This window comes from Castor canadensis, chromosome 13 (assembly GCF_047511655.1).
Source record: "Castor canadensis chromosome 13, mCasCan1.hap1v2, whole genome shotgun sequence".
In the NCBI taxonomy this organism is placed as follows: domain Eukaryota; kingdom Metazoa; phylum Chordata; class Mammalia; order Rodentia; family Castoridae; genus Castor; species Castor canadensis.
Genome location: NC_133398.1, coordinates 7,917,351 through 7,936,602, shown reverse-complemented (window position 1 = coordinate 7,936,602; position 19,252 = coordinate 7,917,351). Strand labels below are relative to the sequence as shown.

General features: G+C 46.9%; 1 protein-coding gene across 10 annotated transcripts in view; it reads left to right on the top strand.

Moving 5' to 3' along the window:
• Positions 1 to 19,252, top strand: part of Slc25a25 (solute carrier family 25 member 25) — a 32,071-nt gene that overhangs the window by 7,546 nt on the left and 5,273 nt on the right. For 2 of the 10 annotated variants that reach the window (XM_074053120.1, XM_020164284.2), the window contains exons 2-4: positions 16,969 to 17,095; positions 17,171 to 17,258; positions 18,282 to 18,393. In XM_074053120.1, the coding sequence (XP_073909221.1) occupies positions 16,969 to 17,095; positions 17,171 to 17,258; positions 18,282 to 18,393 (327 nt within the window). The other 8 variants (XM_020164287.2, XM_020164285.2, XM_020164283.2 and 5 more) reach the window with 8 other exon arrangements.

Below are 19,252 nucleotides of genomic sequence, written 5' to 3'. Positions count from 1 at the left end.
CAACTGAATTGTCCTGTGGTTAAAACTGGCTGCAGTGGCCATCTTAACCAACTTGTCATTTTGCGTATCCCCTCATATCTAAACCCTGCTGTTGATTTTGGTTAGTGCCCTTTTTTTGAAGGGTACTGGGGCTTGAACTCAGAGCCTCACACTTGCTAGGCTGGTGCTCTGCCTCTTGAGCCAGCCCTTTTATGTGTTGGTTATTTTTGAGATAGGATCTCATGAACTATTTGCCCAGGGCTGGCTTCAAACCTCGATCCTCCTGATCTCTGCCTCCTTAGTAGCTAGAATTATAGCCATGAGCCATGCCAAGCCTTTCTTTCTCTCTTTCATTCATTCTCTCTCTCTACCTGCCTCCTCCCCCTTTCTCTCCCTCTGTCCCTTCTAGTACCTATCGCTATAAAACAAGGAAAAATAGGACTAAGGAGGTAAATAGTTCTATAGTTAAATTTCTTTTCCAGATTGTTTCAGAGAGCTTGGTTTAAGCCAGTCATTTTTACTCAGAATTCTCCCAACTGCCCTCACACCCTGAACAGCCATGTCTATCTGTAGAAGGTAGCTACTGCATGGGCTGTTGTCCCTGATCTTGACCCTGCTGACCTTGTGCAATGCAAAGCAAATGGCTGGGGAGAGTTAACTTTACACTGATTCAGCCGGTCTCCATTTTTTTTTTTCTTTTTCCCCTGGTACTGGGGTTTAAATTCAGGGCCTAACCCTTGAGCCACTCCACCAGCCACTCCTTTTTTTGTGATGGATTTTTTTGAGATAGGTTCTTGTGAACTATTTGCCTGGGCAGGGTTCGAACCACGATCCTCCTGATCTCTGCCTCCTGAGTAGCAAGGATTACAGGTGTAGCCACTGGCACCTGGCCCTCCATTTTGTTTTAAGAGATGGAGGTCTTGTTACGTTGCCTTGGCCACCCAGGAACTCCTGGGCTCAAGGAATCTTCTGTTCTCAGTTTCCTGTTCTCAGTTTTCAATCCCGAAGTCAGTTTTATTTGTGGTACTGGGAGGTGGAATCAGGGCTAGCTAGGCAGGCTCTCCACCTCTTGAGCCTTGCCTCTAGGCCAGCCTGATCACAGTCTTATGTAGCTGGGATGGCAGGCATGTGTCAAACCCAACTCTTTTTACTGAGCTGGAATCTCAAGCCTCCTGATCTCAGTCTGTCATGTAGCTGTGAGTCAGTTTTAAGAAGCTGGAAACATTCTTACTTTGGGCCTTGCTCGGGATCTAACAAAGTTCTCATGTATACCAGGCAAGTGCTCTCACCTCTGAGCTACATACAGCCCTGCCCTTAGTGTTGTTTCAGAAAACGGATCTGCCGGTTTGCCTTTTCCCAGGAGAGAAGGAAAGATTAGAATGGCTGCAAAGTGGGCTTACCATGTAAGAATTGTGTGGCCCCCACCCATCAATACCGGATTGCTCAAGAGTTTTTGATCATTTTAAGCTACTGAATTTTTACATGCTGGTCTCAATCCATATCCACCCTCACCTCCTTACACTTGGCACATACTAATCAAAAGGAGAATCGTGCTCTTGTAAGAGTAGAAAAAGAAGAGAAATTATGCCATATTTCTAAGCAGACTCTTCTGCAGAATTTGAATTTACATCTTGTATCTCAAAGTCCCTCACTTAAAATCAGCTTGATTTTGTACACCTCTCATGTTGTTTTAGAGACAGAAAGTCATGTTTATTAAAAGGCATTCACCTGGACCGTGAGCCTCCATGGGGACTGGCTTTTCATCAGGCATAAAACCAGCCATTCAAGGAGACTGTTTTACAGACTGCTTGTTCTCCACAGTTGCAGGAGTTTTCTTCAAGGAGTTTTTGCCAGAGCTAGATTTCCAGGTTTTATTTCCTAAAATGGAAATTGATTAGGGGATTTCATCTTTTCCATCACTACTGTCTTTCATACCTTAGCTTCATCTGTGCTAATTAAGGGCTGAGTTTCATCCTGAAACTCCAGGGCGGCTTAGTTCAGGCCCTGCATTTAAATTAGCCAGTTCATTGATTTGAACAGAAACTGATACCTGCTACAGTATACCTTTGAAACAGATCAAGATCGTATGCCAGTACTTAGAAGATTCTTCAAACTTCTTTGCCTCCTGTACTACCCTGAAAGAATTTTAAGCACAGGCTATCTCCTTACACAGTTTGTACATCTGCCTTAAACATTTTTCTAGGTTTTGGTTCTGGTTTCAGTCAAAACCTTAGAGCTACAGGTTTGACTCACTCAATTGATGGACAACACCCTCCCTGTGACCTTGTGGGCAGAGCCCGTCCTCATTATCAAGTCAGTCAGCCAAATCAGCCTGGCTTTCTATCACATAAAATCCGACTTCATTTTTCAATTAAATGTTAATAGTCTTCCTCTGACAACTTCTGTCCTGAATGTAATAATCATTGTAAGATAGGTAGTAGGTAGTTAAACAGGTAGGTAGGCGGAGACTGCCATGGCAGTCAGTGGGCGTGGAAGCAGGTGCTCCCTGCAGTGTTGCTGCCAGACTTCTTCTGGACTGTGCAATTGTCCTGGAATGCCCCAGGGAATAAGTTCTTCGCTTCCCACTGGAGGTCCATTCCATCAGCACCTTTTTTCTCTGACAGGTATTAGTTCCTGTGACTCGCTTTCATCCATTAAGTCTCTTCTGGATTCTGGGAAGAGTAGGTTACCACTGTAGGTGATTGGCCTCATTAACCAGGTTCTGCTGATGTGTGTAAGCTACAAGTATAGGAGGGTTCCACCTGCCAGCCCTGCCCCTGGATGTGAGTGATTCCTCATACCCAAGGAGCCTAGAGTAATTAGAATTGGTGGAGTAGTACAGTAATTGACGTGTAAGCGAAAAGAAACTACCTACCAGATACTGCTGGTTTAGGTGATGCTATGGTATAAGAACTGTACTGTATTAACCCCCAGGGAAATAAAAACACAAGTGTTTTAGCAGAAAATTATTGGCAAAGTATGCAGTGAAACACATGCCCACTGGTGCTGGTTAAGGGAGATTTTAGGATAAATAAGCTATGGTCTCCTTCATCGCTAGTTAATTTCTTCTGCTTTGGGTTTGGTTTGTTCTTTTCTGACTTCTTAGGGTGGAAGCTGAAGGCATTTCCTTCTAAGGACTGCTTTGGCTGCATCACTTTCACATCACTCAGTACTTCCTAATTTCCCTTTCACTTTCTTATTTCTTATTTATTTTTTTGTGGTACTGAAGTTTGAACTTAGGGCCTACACCGTGAGCCACTCTACCAGCCCTTCTTTGTGACAGAGTCTTTCAAGATAGAGTCTCTTGAACTATTTGCCTGGGCTGGATTTGAACCGTGATCCTCCTGATATCTGCCTCCCAAGTAACTAGGATTATTGGTGCCCAACTCCCTTTTGGTTTCTTCTTTGACACATGAGGTTTTTTTAGAATCATGTTATTTAGTTTCCAAATATTTAGGTATTTTCCAGATATCATTCTGCCATACTGGAGATTGAACTCAGGTCCTCACACTTGCCAGTACCACGTGAACCACATCTCCAGTCCCCCGTCTGTGTTTTTGTGTGTGTGTGTGTGTTTGAGACTTCCTCTCATGTAGTCTAGCCTGAAACTCGTGATCCTTGTTTTAGCCTCCCAAGTGCTAGAATCTCAGGTGTGCACCACCCACCTGGCTCCCATTTGTTCTTCATTCTCTTCCCCTCTCTTTCTGCTGCCTTTTAGATCAGTTGGTTAATAGTGTCTCATTTTCTCTCTTTTTTTTTGGTGAGATGGGTTTGAACTCAGGGCTTTGCACTTGCAAAGCAGGCACTCTGTCACTTGAGCCACACCTCCAGTGGCTGTCTCCTCTTTGGTACCCTGGTCTTCCAACCCCATCTCTTCAACATAAGGAGACAGTCAGCACTGCTCTGGCTTCCCCTTTGCATGCCAGGAAGCTAGGGTGATGCTAGGATCACTTCATTTCTGCTTATTTCTCAGGAATCTCTGTCCTTTGTTATAATAATCTCCTTAAGTCTTTGTCCAATGACTTAAAATCACTATTTCGTGTATTTTGTCTGGACTTCTCATTACTATAGGCAGGAAGGTGAATCGTTCCTGTTACTCCCTCCTGGCTGGAAGCCCTTAAGTTCCTAAACCAGTTCCATGATAGGGAGAAGTTCATTCAGTTAAAAGCTACAAGCTGCTGCCAGTGGCTTATGCAATCCTAGCTACTCATGAGGCAGAGATCAGGATGATTATGGTTCAAGCCAGCCCAGGCAACCAGTTAGCCAGGCTCCCCTCTTGAAAAAAACCCAACCCAAAAATGGCTAGTGGAGTGGCTCAAGTGGTAAGAGCACCTGCCTAGCAAGCGTGAGGCCCTGAGTTCAAACCCCCAAGTACCACCAAAAAATAAAATTAAAAAAAAAAACAAATAAATAAAAACCACTAACTTACTAAATAGGGGATTTTTCTTATGTTTGTAGGAAGGAGCCCAAAACATCACTTGTTCCTTGTGCCTAAAAATAGGATTCGTGTTCATTTAAAGATCAGTTTGTTTATTTAGGGTTTTTGGCTCTGGACTGGCACTTTTTATATTAAAACTACTTAATTATGTGAATTCACAATCATTTTCTAGGTAACTATAATAAAATAGCTAATAGTTATTGAGTAGGTCATGTATCCTTTGAAAGCTTTATATATTATCTAATTCAGGCTTTAACCAGCTCTGTGAAGTAACAACGGTTCTATTACTGTTCCCATTTTGCACATAAGAATACTGCTAATGGCAAACGGTGTTTCCAGAAGACGTTGGTTCTGGCATGGAAGAACCCAAACACAACTGAGTGGGTGTAAACGGGGTTTATTAAACATTAGGGAAAGTGAAATGCAAAGGGAGTATGGTGGGTGCAGGGGGACTCTGCCGGCAGAGAAAGCGGGCTCTGCCGGCAGAGAAAGCGGGCTCTGCTTTTTCAGGTGCTTTTAAAACCCACACTAACCCATGGGAAGGTCAGACCCAGGAGATTCCCACCCTATAATCAATGAGTGGGGAGGGGCGTGGGCAGTTCCCAGCCAGGTACAAGTGGTTTGGGCCAACCTACATGAGCCCCAAACTTTTTCTCCGTCTAGCTTGCCTCAATACTAAATCACTAAGAGCTAAAGTAACTTAATCAAGATCACAGAGCTGGTGAGTGGTGGTGGGGATTTGAACACGGGGTCTGGCTCCAAAGACCAAACTGGTTCTAGATAAATTCCTTCATCCAGCAAAACTGATACGGGATCCCTCAGCTTTCCTTTGAAATAGTCATTTTATTTATGTATGTTTGTGTGCCTAGGTCATACCCATGGTTCAGTTTCAGAATATTTAGTGAAAATAAGTCTCCCAACATCCTTTCTTCCCTCATACCCCCAAAAGCTCCCCAAACCTTCAATTTTCACATCTTTTCAGAGGTGGTCTTCATGTATAAAAGCTTAGAGATAACTTTGCTTTTCCACTTAATAAATTATCTTCAGATCATCCCATATAAGTGGTAGTGCCTTATTAAAACTTGCACAAGGTTCATTGTATGGGTACACCATAGTTTATATGCCCATTCTTTTAAAAGGTGCAGTTACTCAGTTTCCATACTTGTGCTATTATAAAGGTTACAAACAAGCCTCATTTCATATACATATATATGAATTTCCCATATGTGCAAGTATAACTACAGGATAAATTCTAAAACGGAAAATTACTGCGTTGGAACTTTTTCTTTTTTTTTGCGGCAGTGGGGTTAGAACTTGCACTTGCTAGTCAGGCTCTCTACCACTCCAGTCACACTTCCTGCCCCAAAGAGTTGGAGCCTTTGTAATGTTAATAGTTGTAACTAAATCACTCTTCAGAGAGGGTGTGTGTGCCCCCATACTGTCCCTGAAGAGTTTACTAAGTTTTTTTTTGTGCCTGTGTCTTTAAAATAATGGTGATGAGCACTTTCAAAAGGTCATGTTTGTGAGGGATGTAGTTAGTTGATCACTGCATTTGTCTGCTAGAAACTGAGAAACAAATGATCAAAGAAAGACCAGTCCCTTTTTACTGATGATCATTTGCTCATCTCAGTTTACAGATGCCTGGTTGGGAGGACTAGAGTAGAGGGTCTGTGACGTGGTCCCCTTCCCCAAGCAGCTTGTGGTCTAAAGGGAGACACAGGAGAAGTAGCTATGATGGCTGCGATCTGCTTCGCATGGGTTGGAGAAAATTGGATAAGGGAACAAGTGTCGTTGCTTAGATAGCTTAAGAGCTGCCAGGGCCTCTGGATCTTGTTAAACTTGGAGCATGCCATCCTGGAAGCCTCCGGGTGGGGAGTAGGAAGTTTCCACAGCCCAAGAGCCGCTCCGGTGCATACTGCAAGCTGCACCTCGCGTGGAGCTTGCGTACGCTGCGCCCTGCGGACTTGCGGGCTGCAGGCAACAAATCGGCCGCCTGTGATTGGAGGACTGGTGCCGGTTGGGATAATGAACTTGGTAGTGTCGGCAGAGGTGATTGGCCAGGCGCTACTGCAGTGAGAATGCAGACTGGATGCTCGGGTGCTGGGTTTGGGTGATGAAGGAAGACAGCTGAATGACTGGGAGCTCGAAGTTCCTTCAGTCTGTGGGAGAGGTCTGTTTGGATATCACTTTTTCCTTTAAAAAAAAAAGAAAAAACCAAACCTTTGATCACCGGCCATCTGCAAAAATGAGTTTTTACTGAAGAAGCCCAGCTGCCCTTCTTACTGGTAGCAAGCCTGGCAAGCGCTCTTTGAGTGAAGTACTTCTCAGGCCAGGCACGACAGCAGTACTAGCGAATTTGAAAAAAAAGCAGAAAACAGATCCTGCATGCAGAGCCTCCAACCTGAGAACTCCCCGGCCAGTCTTCCAGGCAACTGTTAGCCAGAGACCCTTGGTATTGGGGTCACATCCCTCCAAAGTGGGCAGGCAGCATCAGTGACTTTCGGAGGAAGCGTGATGTTGCAGATGCTGTGGCATTTTCTGTCTAGCTTTTTCCCTAGGGCCGGGTGCCAAGGCTCCAGAGAGGGCACCGGTCATGAAGTCAGAGGCACCCAAGGTCCTGCTCGGGGAGACCAGATGTCAAGCTTTGTGGGGAAGCAGGACGGAAGGGCTGAGGCTTCGGAAAAGAGACCCACCATTTTGCTGGTGGTCGGACCTGCAGAGCAGTTTCCTAAGGTAATGGCCCCCTGAAAGAGGACCTCCCACTTTAAGAGCTGGTCTGGGATCATTTCACTAGGGAAAAAAAATGGGTGTGGGGAAGACAGGAGGGCAGATATAAAAAAAAATTAGTTTGGGATTAGGGATCAGAGAGAAGAAACCCAAAGATTCAATCTACAGTCTCTCTGTGGCCACTGTGACCATTGAGGGGAAAAGGTTGAATTTAATAGATTTGCTTTAGAATTTGTCAACTTGGCTGCAGAAAGTCATTTGAAAGTAAGTGTTGTCTTAGCATATCTGAACAGCCTAGGGAGGATCAGTTGGAAGGGCAAGAGACAATCAATGTCTTGAAAGTTTAACCTAATGGCCTGAAGCTGGGGGCAAGTCTTGTGGCATGCTGAAGGTCATAATCCCCTTGCCTTGGTGGAACCGACTTTATCCTTGGGGGATAAAGACGATGGGATGGGGTCAGGTCCTAGGAGAGGCTGGAGTCACGAGGTATGGAGGATGGTGGCCCTCTTGGAATGACTACAGCCACTCATGTCAGCCTGGACCTTTGGTCCTTCCTGAGCAGTGAGCATGGGTCATTGTATCCAGTCTTCACCAGAGCCAGGGTAAGACATAGCACTCCCACATCATAGATGAGGAAACTGAGGTGGAAGGTTAAATAAAAGGAGAAGTGGAGCCGAGATGCAGCCACACACCTGTCTGAAACTTTGCGCTGTACCAGTTCACTTTCCCTTAAGAAAGCAGTGTTTAATGGGACTAATTGAGTCCTGGCTCTTGGCTGAGATTGTTCTCATCTGCAGGTGACCTTGATCACCTCCTGATTGTTGGTTATTTTGAATCTTTTTTTCTTTCATCTCAGAAGGCAAGGGGATGCTACCCAGTGTTTGACTGGTTTTAGTTACACCCCACAAATGTTTTGCCTGGTTGAATTGCTACATTTAAGAAATGTTTGTTTTGCCTTACCAATAGAGAGGAACTTCTGCTCCTTTACAAATTTTGCAGTGACATTGAGGAGAATCCTCACACTGTGATGAGCTGTCTGCAGTTGTCAGGGGTCTCACAATCTGTGTCCTGCCTGAGATGTGTGAGTTTTCTGTGCCACTAGAAGGTGTTGCTTTTTACCTTTTGCTCGTTTTAGACAAGATCAGTGGTGCTCGTTTTTATGAGGAACTTTTATTTGTAGCCCTACTTGTCTTATGGCCTGGATTGCTGGCTGCCTTTTTAGATTACCTTTTTTTTTTTTACTTTACTAATTAACTGCTCCATTTCCCAGCCTCATACGGGCACCCCTTGCCAGGCCAGCTCTCTCCTGGGGTTGCCTGTTAGGACTGTTGGTTCTCATCAGCCTAGTTCCTGGCCTGCAGAATCAAAAGACCTACACCCTAAAAGGGAGATGGATTGGCTGGCTCTGTGTGGGGAGCCCTAGGGGGTGGTGGTGGAGAGAAAGCACATCTGGGTGGCATACTCTTGAAAGCAAGAAAATTAAGAATTGAACTGTGCATAGCACAGTGCATAAGATGTGAAGACTGAGGGCCCGGCCTTAGCCCTTCTCTCAGAAAGAGGCCCCCTGAATGCTAGGGAAACCTTGGAGAAGTTCTCTTTGGTTCTCAGGCTCCTCATTGTCCAGCAACACTACTTTGTTTCGCCCTCACTTCCCCTGGGGAAATGTCTGTTGGTGAGTCAGGTTCCTTCCTGTAAGCTTTTATTCTAGGAACTGCTCCAGTTTTCCCCTTTATCTTTGTTTTACAGTTAATCTGCAGTTGAGAAAGAAATCCATTAGTCTGAAGGAGGTGGCCTCATGGCATTGGAGCCTGCAAATCCTGAGGGGCCGTCTTCTCAGAAGCTTAGAATTTTGCTCATTGTGTGTGTAATTGCCAAGTGTAGGCAGGTTTCATTGGAAACCCGCTACACTGGGCTGTCATGGCAACCTGATCATCAAAAGACACTGCAGACACAGCAGCCAGTGAGATTAGAGAGCCTCCAGGGTGGGTGGGGCTTGTGAGGCTCCTTCACCAATTAAGATTTCAGGCTTGGTCTGAGTCATTGCAGAGGAGGGGGAGATACTTTCTGACCTAATGCTACACTCCCAAAGGCGTTGTACCTGCCCTCTTCTTACACTTATTGTATTCCAGGCCTTACAGGAAATACCTGCCTTTTTTTTTTTTTTTTTTTTGGCATTGTAGTAAGGAGGGAGGACAAGGAAAGCTGACGGCAGGTCTGGCATGGAAAGATGCTAGGGTAGATCTAACCTTGACAGCTTAAATGAAATATGATGCCTAGGGATTCTAAGGGAACTAGCTCTGCTGTCATCGTTTCCATATACAAGCCATAGGAATAGACATCGGAGAGAGGAACCAAATAGATCTGGGTCACAAAATTAGAATAAGTGAAGACAGCAAAGAATCCTACGCAGTGCAGTGCTCAGGCCTTAAAGAGCGTGAGCTGCTGCGGAACGTCAGGCATAGAACCTGAGCCTGCTTCCTCATTGTGTCGCCCACGTAGGTGTTTAGAACCTCTGACACAGAGAACATTTGTTTTTAGCTCAAGCTAAACTTGCTCAAATTACACCTTTCCCGCCAGCCTACCTTCCAATATGTGCAGTTGATCACTGCAGTTCTCAGCATCAGGCTTCTAGACATTCTTTGGGAACAGAGCTCCAGAATCTGTTCCAAAGTGTGCTTTAAGTGGATGTGGATGTTATAACAAGGGCTGGCCCTGGCTGCAAGCCTGAGCCCTATCACCGACAGGCTTGGGGACTTGGTCAAATCAGGTCATCTCTCCAGGTCTGACTGCTCAACTCAAAGATTCATGGGATGACCCCAGAATCCCTCTGGACCCCACAGGCTGCAAGTTCAGGGGTAGAGTAGTTGCCTCAGACACTAGGCACCTAGAACTGACTCATTCTGAAACAATCCCAGTTCTGTGTAAAAATGGAGTTCTTGGTTTTGTTTTGGTGGTACTGGGGTTTGAACTCAGGGCTTCATGTTGCTAGGCAGGTGGTCTACCACTTGAGCCACTCTGCTGCTCTACCTACCACTTGAGCTATTCCACCAGCTGTGTTGGGCATTTTTGAGATAGGGTCTTGAGAACTCTTTGCCTGGGACTGCCTTCGAACTATAATCCTCCTGATCTCTGTCTTCTGAGTAGCCAGGGTTACAGGTGAGAGCCGCCAGAGCCAGGCTGGATAGTTACTAATTAAGCAAACACCAATTTAGGTGAAGACTTTTTAAAGTTTTTTGAGTCAGGTTCCCCCAGTGTAGTCCAGACTGACCTCCATCTCAAGATTCTCCTGCCTCAGCCTCCTAGGTATAGGGATTACAGGGTGTACCACATACCTGGCCCCAGTGAAGTCATTCTGTGGGACTCAATCATAGTAACAAAATAAAAATAACTTAGAATACCCTTTTAAAAATGTTGGGCCAGGCGCTGGTGGTTCCTGCCTGTAATCCTAGCAACCCAGGAGGCGGAGGTTAGTAGGATAGCTGTTTGAAGCCAGCCCAGGCAGATAGTTTGTGAAACCCTATCGAAAAAAAAATAGTACAAAACAGGGCTGATGAAGTGGCTCAAGTGGTAGAGCACCTGCCTAACAAGTGTGGAGCCCTGACTTCAAACCCCAGTGCTGCCAAAGGAAACAAACAAATTAATGTTGGAGGTACATGTCTGTAATTCAGCACTTGGAAGGCTGAGGCAGGAGGATCCCAAGTTGGAGGCCAGTCTGGACTACATGCTGAATTCAAGGCAACCTGGGCTAAATAGCAAGACCGTCTTGAAAAAATCTAATGTTGAGATTGAGAGTGTTGCTCAAGGCCCTAAGTTCAATTCCCAGCACCCCGAAAAACAAAACCTAATGTTGTAATAGCATTGATGTCACCCTTGTAAAATAACATGTTGACTGATACACGCAGAACATTTCAGAGAACTTCTCTTGGCCCCCTGAAGTTGTTGGTCTCTGTAGAATAATGAGCTTTGTTATAATCAAGGCAGTTCCATTTATTTTTATAAAAACCAATTGCTCTTATTTTACAGTACTTTAAAATTTTCCTCTTATAATATAGAACAGGAAACTTTTTTTTTTTTTTTAAGCAGTGCTTGGGATTGATCCCAGGATCTGGCGTGAACTAGATAAGCTTCTCTACTACTGAGCTGTGTCCCCAGCCCTAGAACATAAATTTCACTTTTATTTAGTATTGTTTTCAAGTCTTTTCTCAGATTTGTATTGTATATTTATCATAAAATTCAGGTTGGGGGTATGACTCAAGCAGTAAAGCACCTGACTAGCAAGAGTGAAGCTCTGAGTTCAAATCCCTACCACCAAAAAGAAAAACAAAAAGCACACTTGATAGTACAGTTATGTTTATCAAGATTATTTGAAAAATATACCTTATTTGGAACTATATTGAAATGAAAATCTCCACTTGAATGACTTATTTAGTCAAAATATTTGCTATTTTATGTTGGACTGCAATCTTCACCAAAATGAGATTCTGTAGAAGATCCATGTAATTTATTTTAGTTTCAGAAGTGGACATGAATCATTCAGCGAGGAAGACCATTTAAAGATTCCACTTTTATTTGTAAGTGTAAACTTCCTTTAAATAAATAGTAGCTTAGTTGGTAGAGTACTTGCCTAGCATGTGTGAGGCCCTGGGTTCCATCTCCACCACTACGAAAAATAATTAATAAAATAACACATCTGGGCTGGTGGAGTGACTCAAGTGTAGAGCATTTGCCTAGAAAGTGTGAGGCCCTGAGTTCAAACCCCAGTATCACCACCACCAAAAAAAAAATTCATCTTGTTCAATTGGACAAAATGCCCTCGGCATCTATTTGCAGGTGCTAGAAAAGGTCCTTGTGGAGGGTGGTCGTGTCTGCTGCTTGGTGCCTGAGACACCAGCGGAGCCCATTTGCTCATTCAGAGGCTTCTGGTGAAGCCCTTTCTAGAATCCAGGCAAGAAGTGAGGGCCAGGACTTATGAAGGTCCAGAGCAATAGCCTTCTGCCTTCAAGGACCCCCAGCAGCAGAGACAGGTGGTAAAGTGACTTCAAAGCAGAACGTTTTGGATTGGGCAGTTGGAGACAGCTGAGTGTCATGTACTTGGTGGAGGCTGAGCAGGCCTCAGCAGATCTGCTCAGTGCACTCCACAGCCTGCTTTTACAAATTTATCAAGTGTCTTGGCAGGGGCCACAGTGTCCTGATGCTTGTTGTAGCTCATTTCTAGTGTGTACAGAATCAGCATCTTACTCTAGAATCCTCCTTACAGGTTCCTCATAAAATGTGAGGTTGTAGTGAGTTGAGAAGTCCTTTTAATTTTGTTGAGCTCCAAATCATACTATCCATTTTTATCCGTCCCAAGAGTGAGAGGATTTGTCTATATTAGGAAGTAGCACGATGTAGAAGGAGCAAGCGTGGGACCAATCCCCTTCTCCATTCTAGTGTTGGCGATGTCTCTTCCTCAGAGGCACAAATCTGGGGAAGGAAGGGGGTGGAGAATGCAGGCCTGTGTGGAGGGAATCATCTCCGGTAACGATCAGGTCTTTCCAGATCCTGGGATGTTCTCTCACCGCTCCTAAAAGGGTTGTGCTAGAGCTGGGTTGCCCAGTGGGAGTTTCTGGAATGGTGGAAACACCCAGTGACTCCACATGACTGGCTGTCAGGCATTTGCAATGTGGCCATACAACTGAGGAACTGAATTTTTAATTTTACTTAAATGGTTTTTTTTGTTTGTTTGTTTGTTTTTTGGTGCTGGATATTGAATCATGTCAGTTTTAACAAAATACCTAAGAAAACAACTTATGGGAAGAAGGATTTATTTTGGCTCACAGTTTCAGAGGTTTCAGTCCATCCTAGTAGAGAAGGCCTGGTAGAACAGAGCAGCTCACATCATGGAAAGCACAGAGAGAAAGACAATGCCTGCCTCAGTGACTTTCTCCGTTTTTCCTCTTTTATTCCATGGAGGCCCCGGCCAGTGGGATGGTGCTACAGCCCACGATCAGGGCGGATCCTTCTCCTTGTTAATCCTCTCTGTGTGCTTCACTAATTCCTAGGTGCTTCTCAGTCCAGCCACAGATTGACTGTCAGTATTAACCATGACCAACCCAGGGCCTCAAGCCTGCTAGATAAGCACTGTTCCACTGGGCTATATCCCCAGACACCTCTCCCTTTTTTTGAGACACGGTCTTATTTTGTAGCCCAGGCTGACCTAGAACTCACTCACTATGTAGCACTTCTGCCTCAGCCTCCTGAGTGCTGGGATTATAGGTGTGCACCTTCATGCCCAGTTCCTAAATTTAACTTTAATTTAAATTCAAGAAAGCTTCTGTATTGAACAGCAAAGTTCTAGGCCAGGAAGCTAGGACCTACCAACATTTTGAGTGTTCTGAGTGTATATAAGCTTTAGAGACTGCAGGTCTCATAGGAGGCCTGATCTAACCCTAAAATAATGCTTCTGGGGAGCCCCTCAGCAGAGACCTTCAGACTGTTGTACCCTCCTTCCTCAGAAGCCCACAGGGGAATGGTTGGTTCATACTGCTCACTTTGCAGAGTGGCCCCAAAGTAGTTTTGGAGCACTGGATATTTGTGGGTTGTGCAAGGTTCAGGGTTCTCTGGAGCCAGAGCCAGCCAGAACCATGCCTGGAAGGCCAGGGCTTGATCGGCCCTCTGCAGGATGAGCACATCCACAATGGGGTCCATGTTCCAGGATGGCTGGCAACCTGGGTTTCAGAGTCCTAGCTCACAACAGTTTTCAGCTACATTTAGTTTTTCTACATCTGAATTTTCTGTTGGGAATGATTTACTAAGGGGAGAGAGTCATATCTAGTGACGCATTTGGGGACCTTGTATGCAAACAGGCTGAAGGCTGTTTGTTTATTTGAAAGGATTGGCAGCCAGGGGATGAAGGTTTGTTTGGGCATAGTACAAAAGGACCAGGACAGAGAGCCTGCTACCTTGGCTCCTGCTGCTTTGCCCCCACGAAGAGTTAACTGGTGACTTCAGTCCTGATCTTTGTACCTCTGCTCTTGAGCAACCTGATGCCCCTGCAGTGTGCTGAGGTCTGTGCTGTTGGCTGCTGGCTGGACTGACAGTGGGTGGGGTTTTTTCTAATAAGTAAAAGGGCAGGGCTTAAGCAGCCAATGACAGCAGAGGCCAGGCATATCTTGTTCAGTTTCCTGGGACTGGCGGCATTCCCCATTCTTGAGCTGCCAGCACTTGCTCCTGGTGACAGCTGAGTACCCGGTCCCACCAGCATGCTCTGCCTGTGCCTGTATGTGCCGCTCATCGGGGAGGCCCAGACTGAGTTCCAGTACTTTGAGTCCAAGGGGCTTCCTGCCGAGCTGAAGTCCATCTTCAAACTCAGTGTCTTCATCCCCTCCCAGGAATTCTCCACTTACCGCCAGTGGAAGCAGGTCTGTATGGGGTGTGGAGGCAGGAAGTGGTGTTTGTTGAGTGAACGGATGAATGTCGCCAGAGGGTAGCAGGCATGACCGCTGCCCTCCTAGAGAAAAGAATGTCTGAAATGTGGAAGTTTTCCCCAGCTGGCACAAGGCTGTAGCCAGCAAAAGATCTGTGTCATTTTCATGTGACCTCCTAGGAAGGCTGGAATTCTAGGAAGGCACTTGTGGGAGATGGAATCTCAGGAAGGAGTCCCTTTGGCTGAGTGGGGGCTTCCTGAGATGTGCAGAGCAGGGATGAGGCCTGGGGCGGTCCAGCAGTGACAGGCTGCTTTCTCTGAGCTGGGGGTCAGAGACCAAGAACACACAGGAGGGGAGAGGTGGAGAGTCTCCTCTTCGGAAGCCCAGGGCTGGAGCTGCAGTCCTCACCCTAAGTGTGGAAGGCAGGGTAGAGCAGCCCAAGAAGCAGAGCACAGCAAGGATCCTGACCCTTTAAAGTTGGGGAAACTGAGTTATAAGGTCTGGGGGTCACTTACCTCCTGCTCTTCTTTGTTCATCAGAGTTGCTGTCCCTCATTTCAGCTATGGCAATGTGGGAGAGGATTTGCTTTGCATATTCTAGGAAGGAGATAGAAAGAAGGCTCTGTGGGTTTGGTAGAAGCAAGGTGTTTGAGAATATTTTGGGGTTTTTGTTGTTTTTCTAAGACAGGGTTTCACTTTATAGTCCAGACTCACCTTGAATTCAGGAGGCCCCAGCCTCCTGAGTGCTGGGATTATAGGCATGCTCCTCCACATCCAGCTCTTTGGAATATTTTTAAATCAACTGCAGTGAGCACAATGGTGGGTTGTCTACCACAGGGCACCACCCCAGCAAAGTGCATGGGTCACCTTGGTGGCGGGCAGCCTGGGGACCAAAGAGCTCTGGGCATAATGTTTGCCTCCTCCCTAAATGGCAGGTAGGCTGTTTCCACTCCTGCTAGAAAGCTGAAGTGGTGGTCCTGTTTGCAGTTCCTTCACGCCTGGCTGAACGCACAGACGTTAGCAGGAAGGTAACAACCCCAGATAGCAGATATGACACGTGCCCACATCTGCCCTGGACACTGGGCTTAAAACCATGTTAGGTCCTGGTATCATCCAGACTCAGTCCCCGCCATCTGTGGTCAGGGTGTTGCCTGAGGGAGACAGACGGCCACCATTTGAGAACACGAGCTGAGCCGTAGCCCAGCAGCTTCTGAACCCCAGCTGGCCCAAGAGATTTTGAGTTAGCTTATTGATTGTGGATAGTGAATGGAGGTCTCGTTGAGTATTGGGACACGGTAGGTGGGGGTAGCCATTTTCCCTTGGAGATGCTTGGGTCTAGGTTCAGGGAGTTACTAAGGTAGAGTGACTCATGCTTGTTCCCCATGCTCCTAAGATTAGCCTTTAGGGTGGCAGCAGGACCAGTGGAAAGGTGGCTCAGGGTCAACAGGCCCAGCTTGACTCCCATGCACCACCGCCCTAGCTGTGTGACCTTATGCAAACACCTAAGGGAGGATGCTAAGCCTTAGCGCCTAGAGCTGTTCTCAAGGACTCGGTAGCGTTTAGCACGTCCGTGGCATGTGCTGTGTGCTCAGGAAATAGTCACTCTTATGGAGAAGTTCCAGTTGCCGAGTATCCAACGCTGGTTGACAGCTGCTGAGCACAGCTCGCCTCCGTGGGGGAGGTGCATAGTTCTGGAACCTCATGGACTAAGAACAGGGTCTCTTAAAATCTTAAACTAAAGTAGAGCTGCCCTGATTTTTAGTGCCTGGTTGGGAGACCTGGAGTTGGGTATATCATCTCAGTCTCTGAGATCAGGGACTGTCAGTGCCATCGAGCACATGCCCAAGAATAGTCACCCTTGGCTCCTATCCCTTCTGCAGCCTCCAGAGTGTTCCCTGGCATTATTTCTGCCAAGTAGGCATTGCCCCGTACCTTCACCCTGGCCACCAAACTGTTCCTGGCCAGTGCCTTTATAGGGAATGGAAGGAGCAAGTAAGTGGCAGTTTCTGAGGGAATCTGGATTCCAGGGCCGTCCCACCTCTCAGTGAGGAGCATAGGGCCAAGGCCTGGCACCAGGGACAGCCCTGCAGGATGCCAAGCAACTGACCCTGGCTGTGTAACAAGCTGGTCTTGGAAATGCTTAGAAGAAGCAAGTGCCAGGCTACCCTGCTGGCTGTCTGAAGGCTCCTCCTGGAGGCTCCTTCCTCTTGGATTTGTTAGGGAAAGAGGGTACACTGTGGCATGCTGCTAAATTGATGTGGCAGGGCCAGGGTATCCCTGGGAATTGAACAGAGGCTTTTTGGTCATTGGGGCACCTTTGTTTGTGGAATAACACAGTTTCCTGGGCAGTGGACCCCACCAGTGGCAAGAAAAGGCTGGTGCGTGAGCAAACAACAAATCCTTACTTTTGTTTTTTTAGAAAATTGTGCAAGCTGGCGACAAGGACCTCGATGGGCAGCTGGACTTTGAGGAATTTGTCCATTACCTTCAAGACCATGAGAAGAAACTGAGGCTGGTGTTTAAGAGTCTGGACAAAAAGAATGATGGTGAGTTTGGCTTGTAGTGCTGTGGCCTTGGGCCTTTCGCATGCTGGGCCCTGCTCACGGCCCTTGTTGTTGCAGGACGGATCGATGCACAAGAGATCATGCAGTCCCTGCGGGACCTGGGCGTTAAGATCTCGGAACAGCAGGCAGAAAAGATTCTCAAGAGGTGAGTGCCCAGCAACCTCCATGTTCAGGATGATGAAAGAAAGGCTCTTGAACTAACCCCTGCGCTGTTCACTGTCGACCTGTTTCCCTAAATTTGACCTTCTTGTGGTTGCAAAGAATGGATAAGTGGATAAGTAGCCCTGCCCCAAGGGCAGCCTTTCCCCAGGTTTACAGGCCATCTCCCATTTGAAGAATCACAAATCCTCTGGAATTATGCCCATTGCCTGTGACCCATTAACAGAAAAGACTAGTGGAGTGGCTCAAGTGCCTGCCTAGCAAGTGTGCCCCTCCTCCCCACCGCAAAAAAAAAAAAAAAAGACTAGTGAATGGATTTCTTCTCAGCGAAAGTTACTCCTTGAACACTCTTTTCCTGGCTGGGAAGGGAGAAGGTCTCACACCTTTTTTCCCCCTGCTGATGACTTGCTGTATGTAGTTCATACTGTATGTATTCATACTGTATGTAGTTGGATGTGCTGTCCTGGAAGACAGCTCACTGGTGAGCAGGGGCTGCTGGGAAACTATACAGAACAACCCTAGGAGTTTCTTCTCTCCCAGATGGCCACAGATGACAGCTCTGTCACCACTCCCAGGCCATCACTGGAGGGCTCACCTTCGCGCTGTGCTGTTCCCCCAATGTCTTTGGGTGCGCTTGCTTCACTAATGTCTGCTCATGGCACTTATTTGTGTTGTTTCTCCTTTTTCCTCTGCATCCTCCTTTGTCTGTCTGTCAGAATACAAACAGGCCATTTCTGGGGCCCTGTCACCTAGTAAGTATCCGTGTCGCCCAGTGACTGCCTCCCTCCCTGACTTTATACCTGATGAGAGTGGGGTCTTGTGGGCCAGCATATCTTATGCAAAGTGGGTGTGGAGCTGCCTTGCCCTTTCGCATGGGCACACAGGTGCCTTTGCTTTAGTAGTTTCCTTCATGGCCGAGGCACCTGCCCTCAGCCCATCTCAGAGGTGGGACGTGCAGTTGGCAGATGGGACATGATTACACTTGGGTTACCTTGCCTTTGTCTCACAGCATGGACAAAAACGGCACCATGACCATTGACTGGAACGAGTGGAGGGACTACCACCTCCTGCATCCCGTGGAGAATATTCCGGAGATCATCCTGTACTGGAAGCATTCCACGGTGAGGCCACACTCCCACCTTCTACCCACAGGCTCTCTTTACTTGGCAGCAGTAGTCTTGTGCCTATCCCGGGGTGGGGCACAGGCCCCAGCTGCCTCCTTCTTAGCAGCACAGCTGTCCCCTTCTCTGCAAGCCCAGTAGGGCCAGCCACATACCCCCTGCTTCCTGCGCACTGACCAGCCTAAACAGTTTTGACTATTACTTGAGCCTAAGGTGTCCTTTCCAAGGAGTGCCCTTCTGTCCCCACATGCTACCTGCCCTTTCCCTATGCCTCTTGTTCTCCAAAACCCTACAGTTCTTCCTCCAGGGGGGCAGAGGGAAGAAATGACTCTATTATATCCAACCACTTCGCTATTTTTTGGTGTAATTTCTCTCCGTAGTAAAAGTAACATGTCTCCACATACCGCCCTTTCACCCCATCAGTGTGGTTCCACATTCAGAAATTCAGGTCTGATTGACCTCCCTCCCCAAGTCCCCTCATGCTGGCCTGTCCCTCCTTTTGTTCCTGGCTGAGCTACCCCTGCTGCACAGTCTTATCCGCCCTGCATTGCAATGCCAGGCCAGGGCTTCCTCGGTGGAAGGAAATGGCCTGCTCCTGGGTTCAGAGCAGCTGGTGCCTGTCTCTGGCTTACAGCCCAGGTCAGAGCAGAACCTGCTGGACCCAGACCCAGAGAGAGGGTATTATACAGGCAGCAGTACTCTGTTTGCTAAAGCTTTGCATAATGTTCTGCCAGTACGATCCGGTTCCATACCAGGTTGCAGGTTTTGTACCCATGACTGGATCCTTTCAATCCAACCAGCCTGGCAATCTGCACTGAAAGTCCACTTGAGCTGGCTCTGAAAGGGCTGCCCTTTGGTT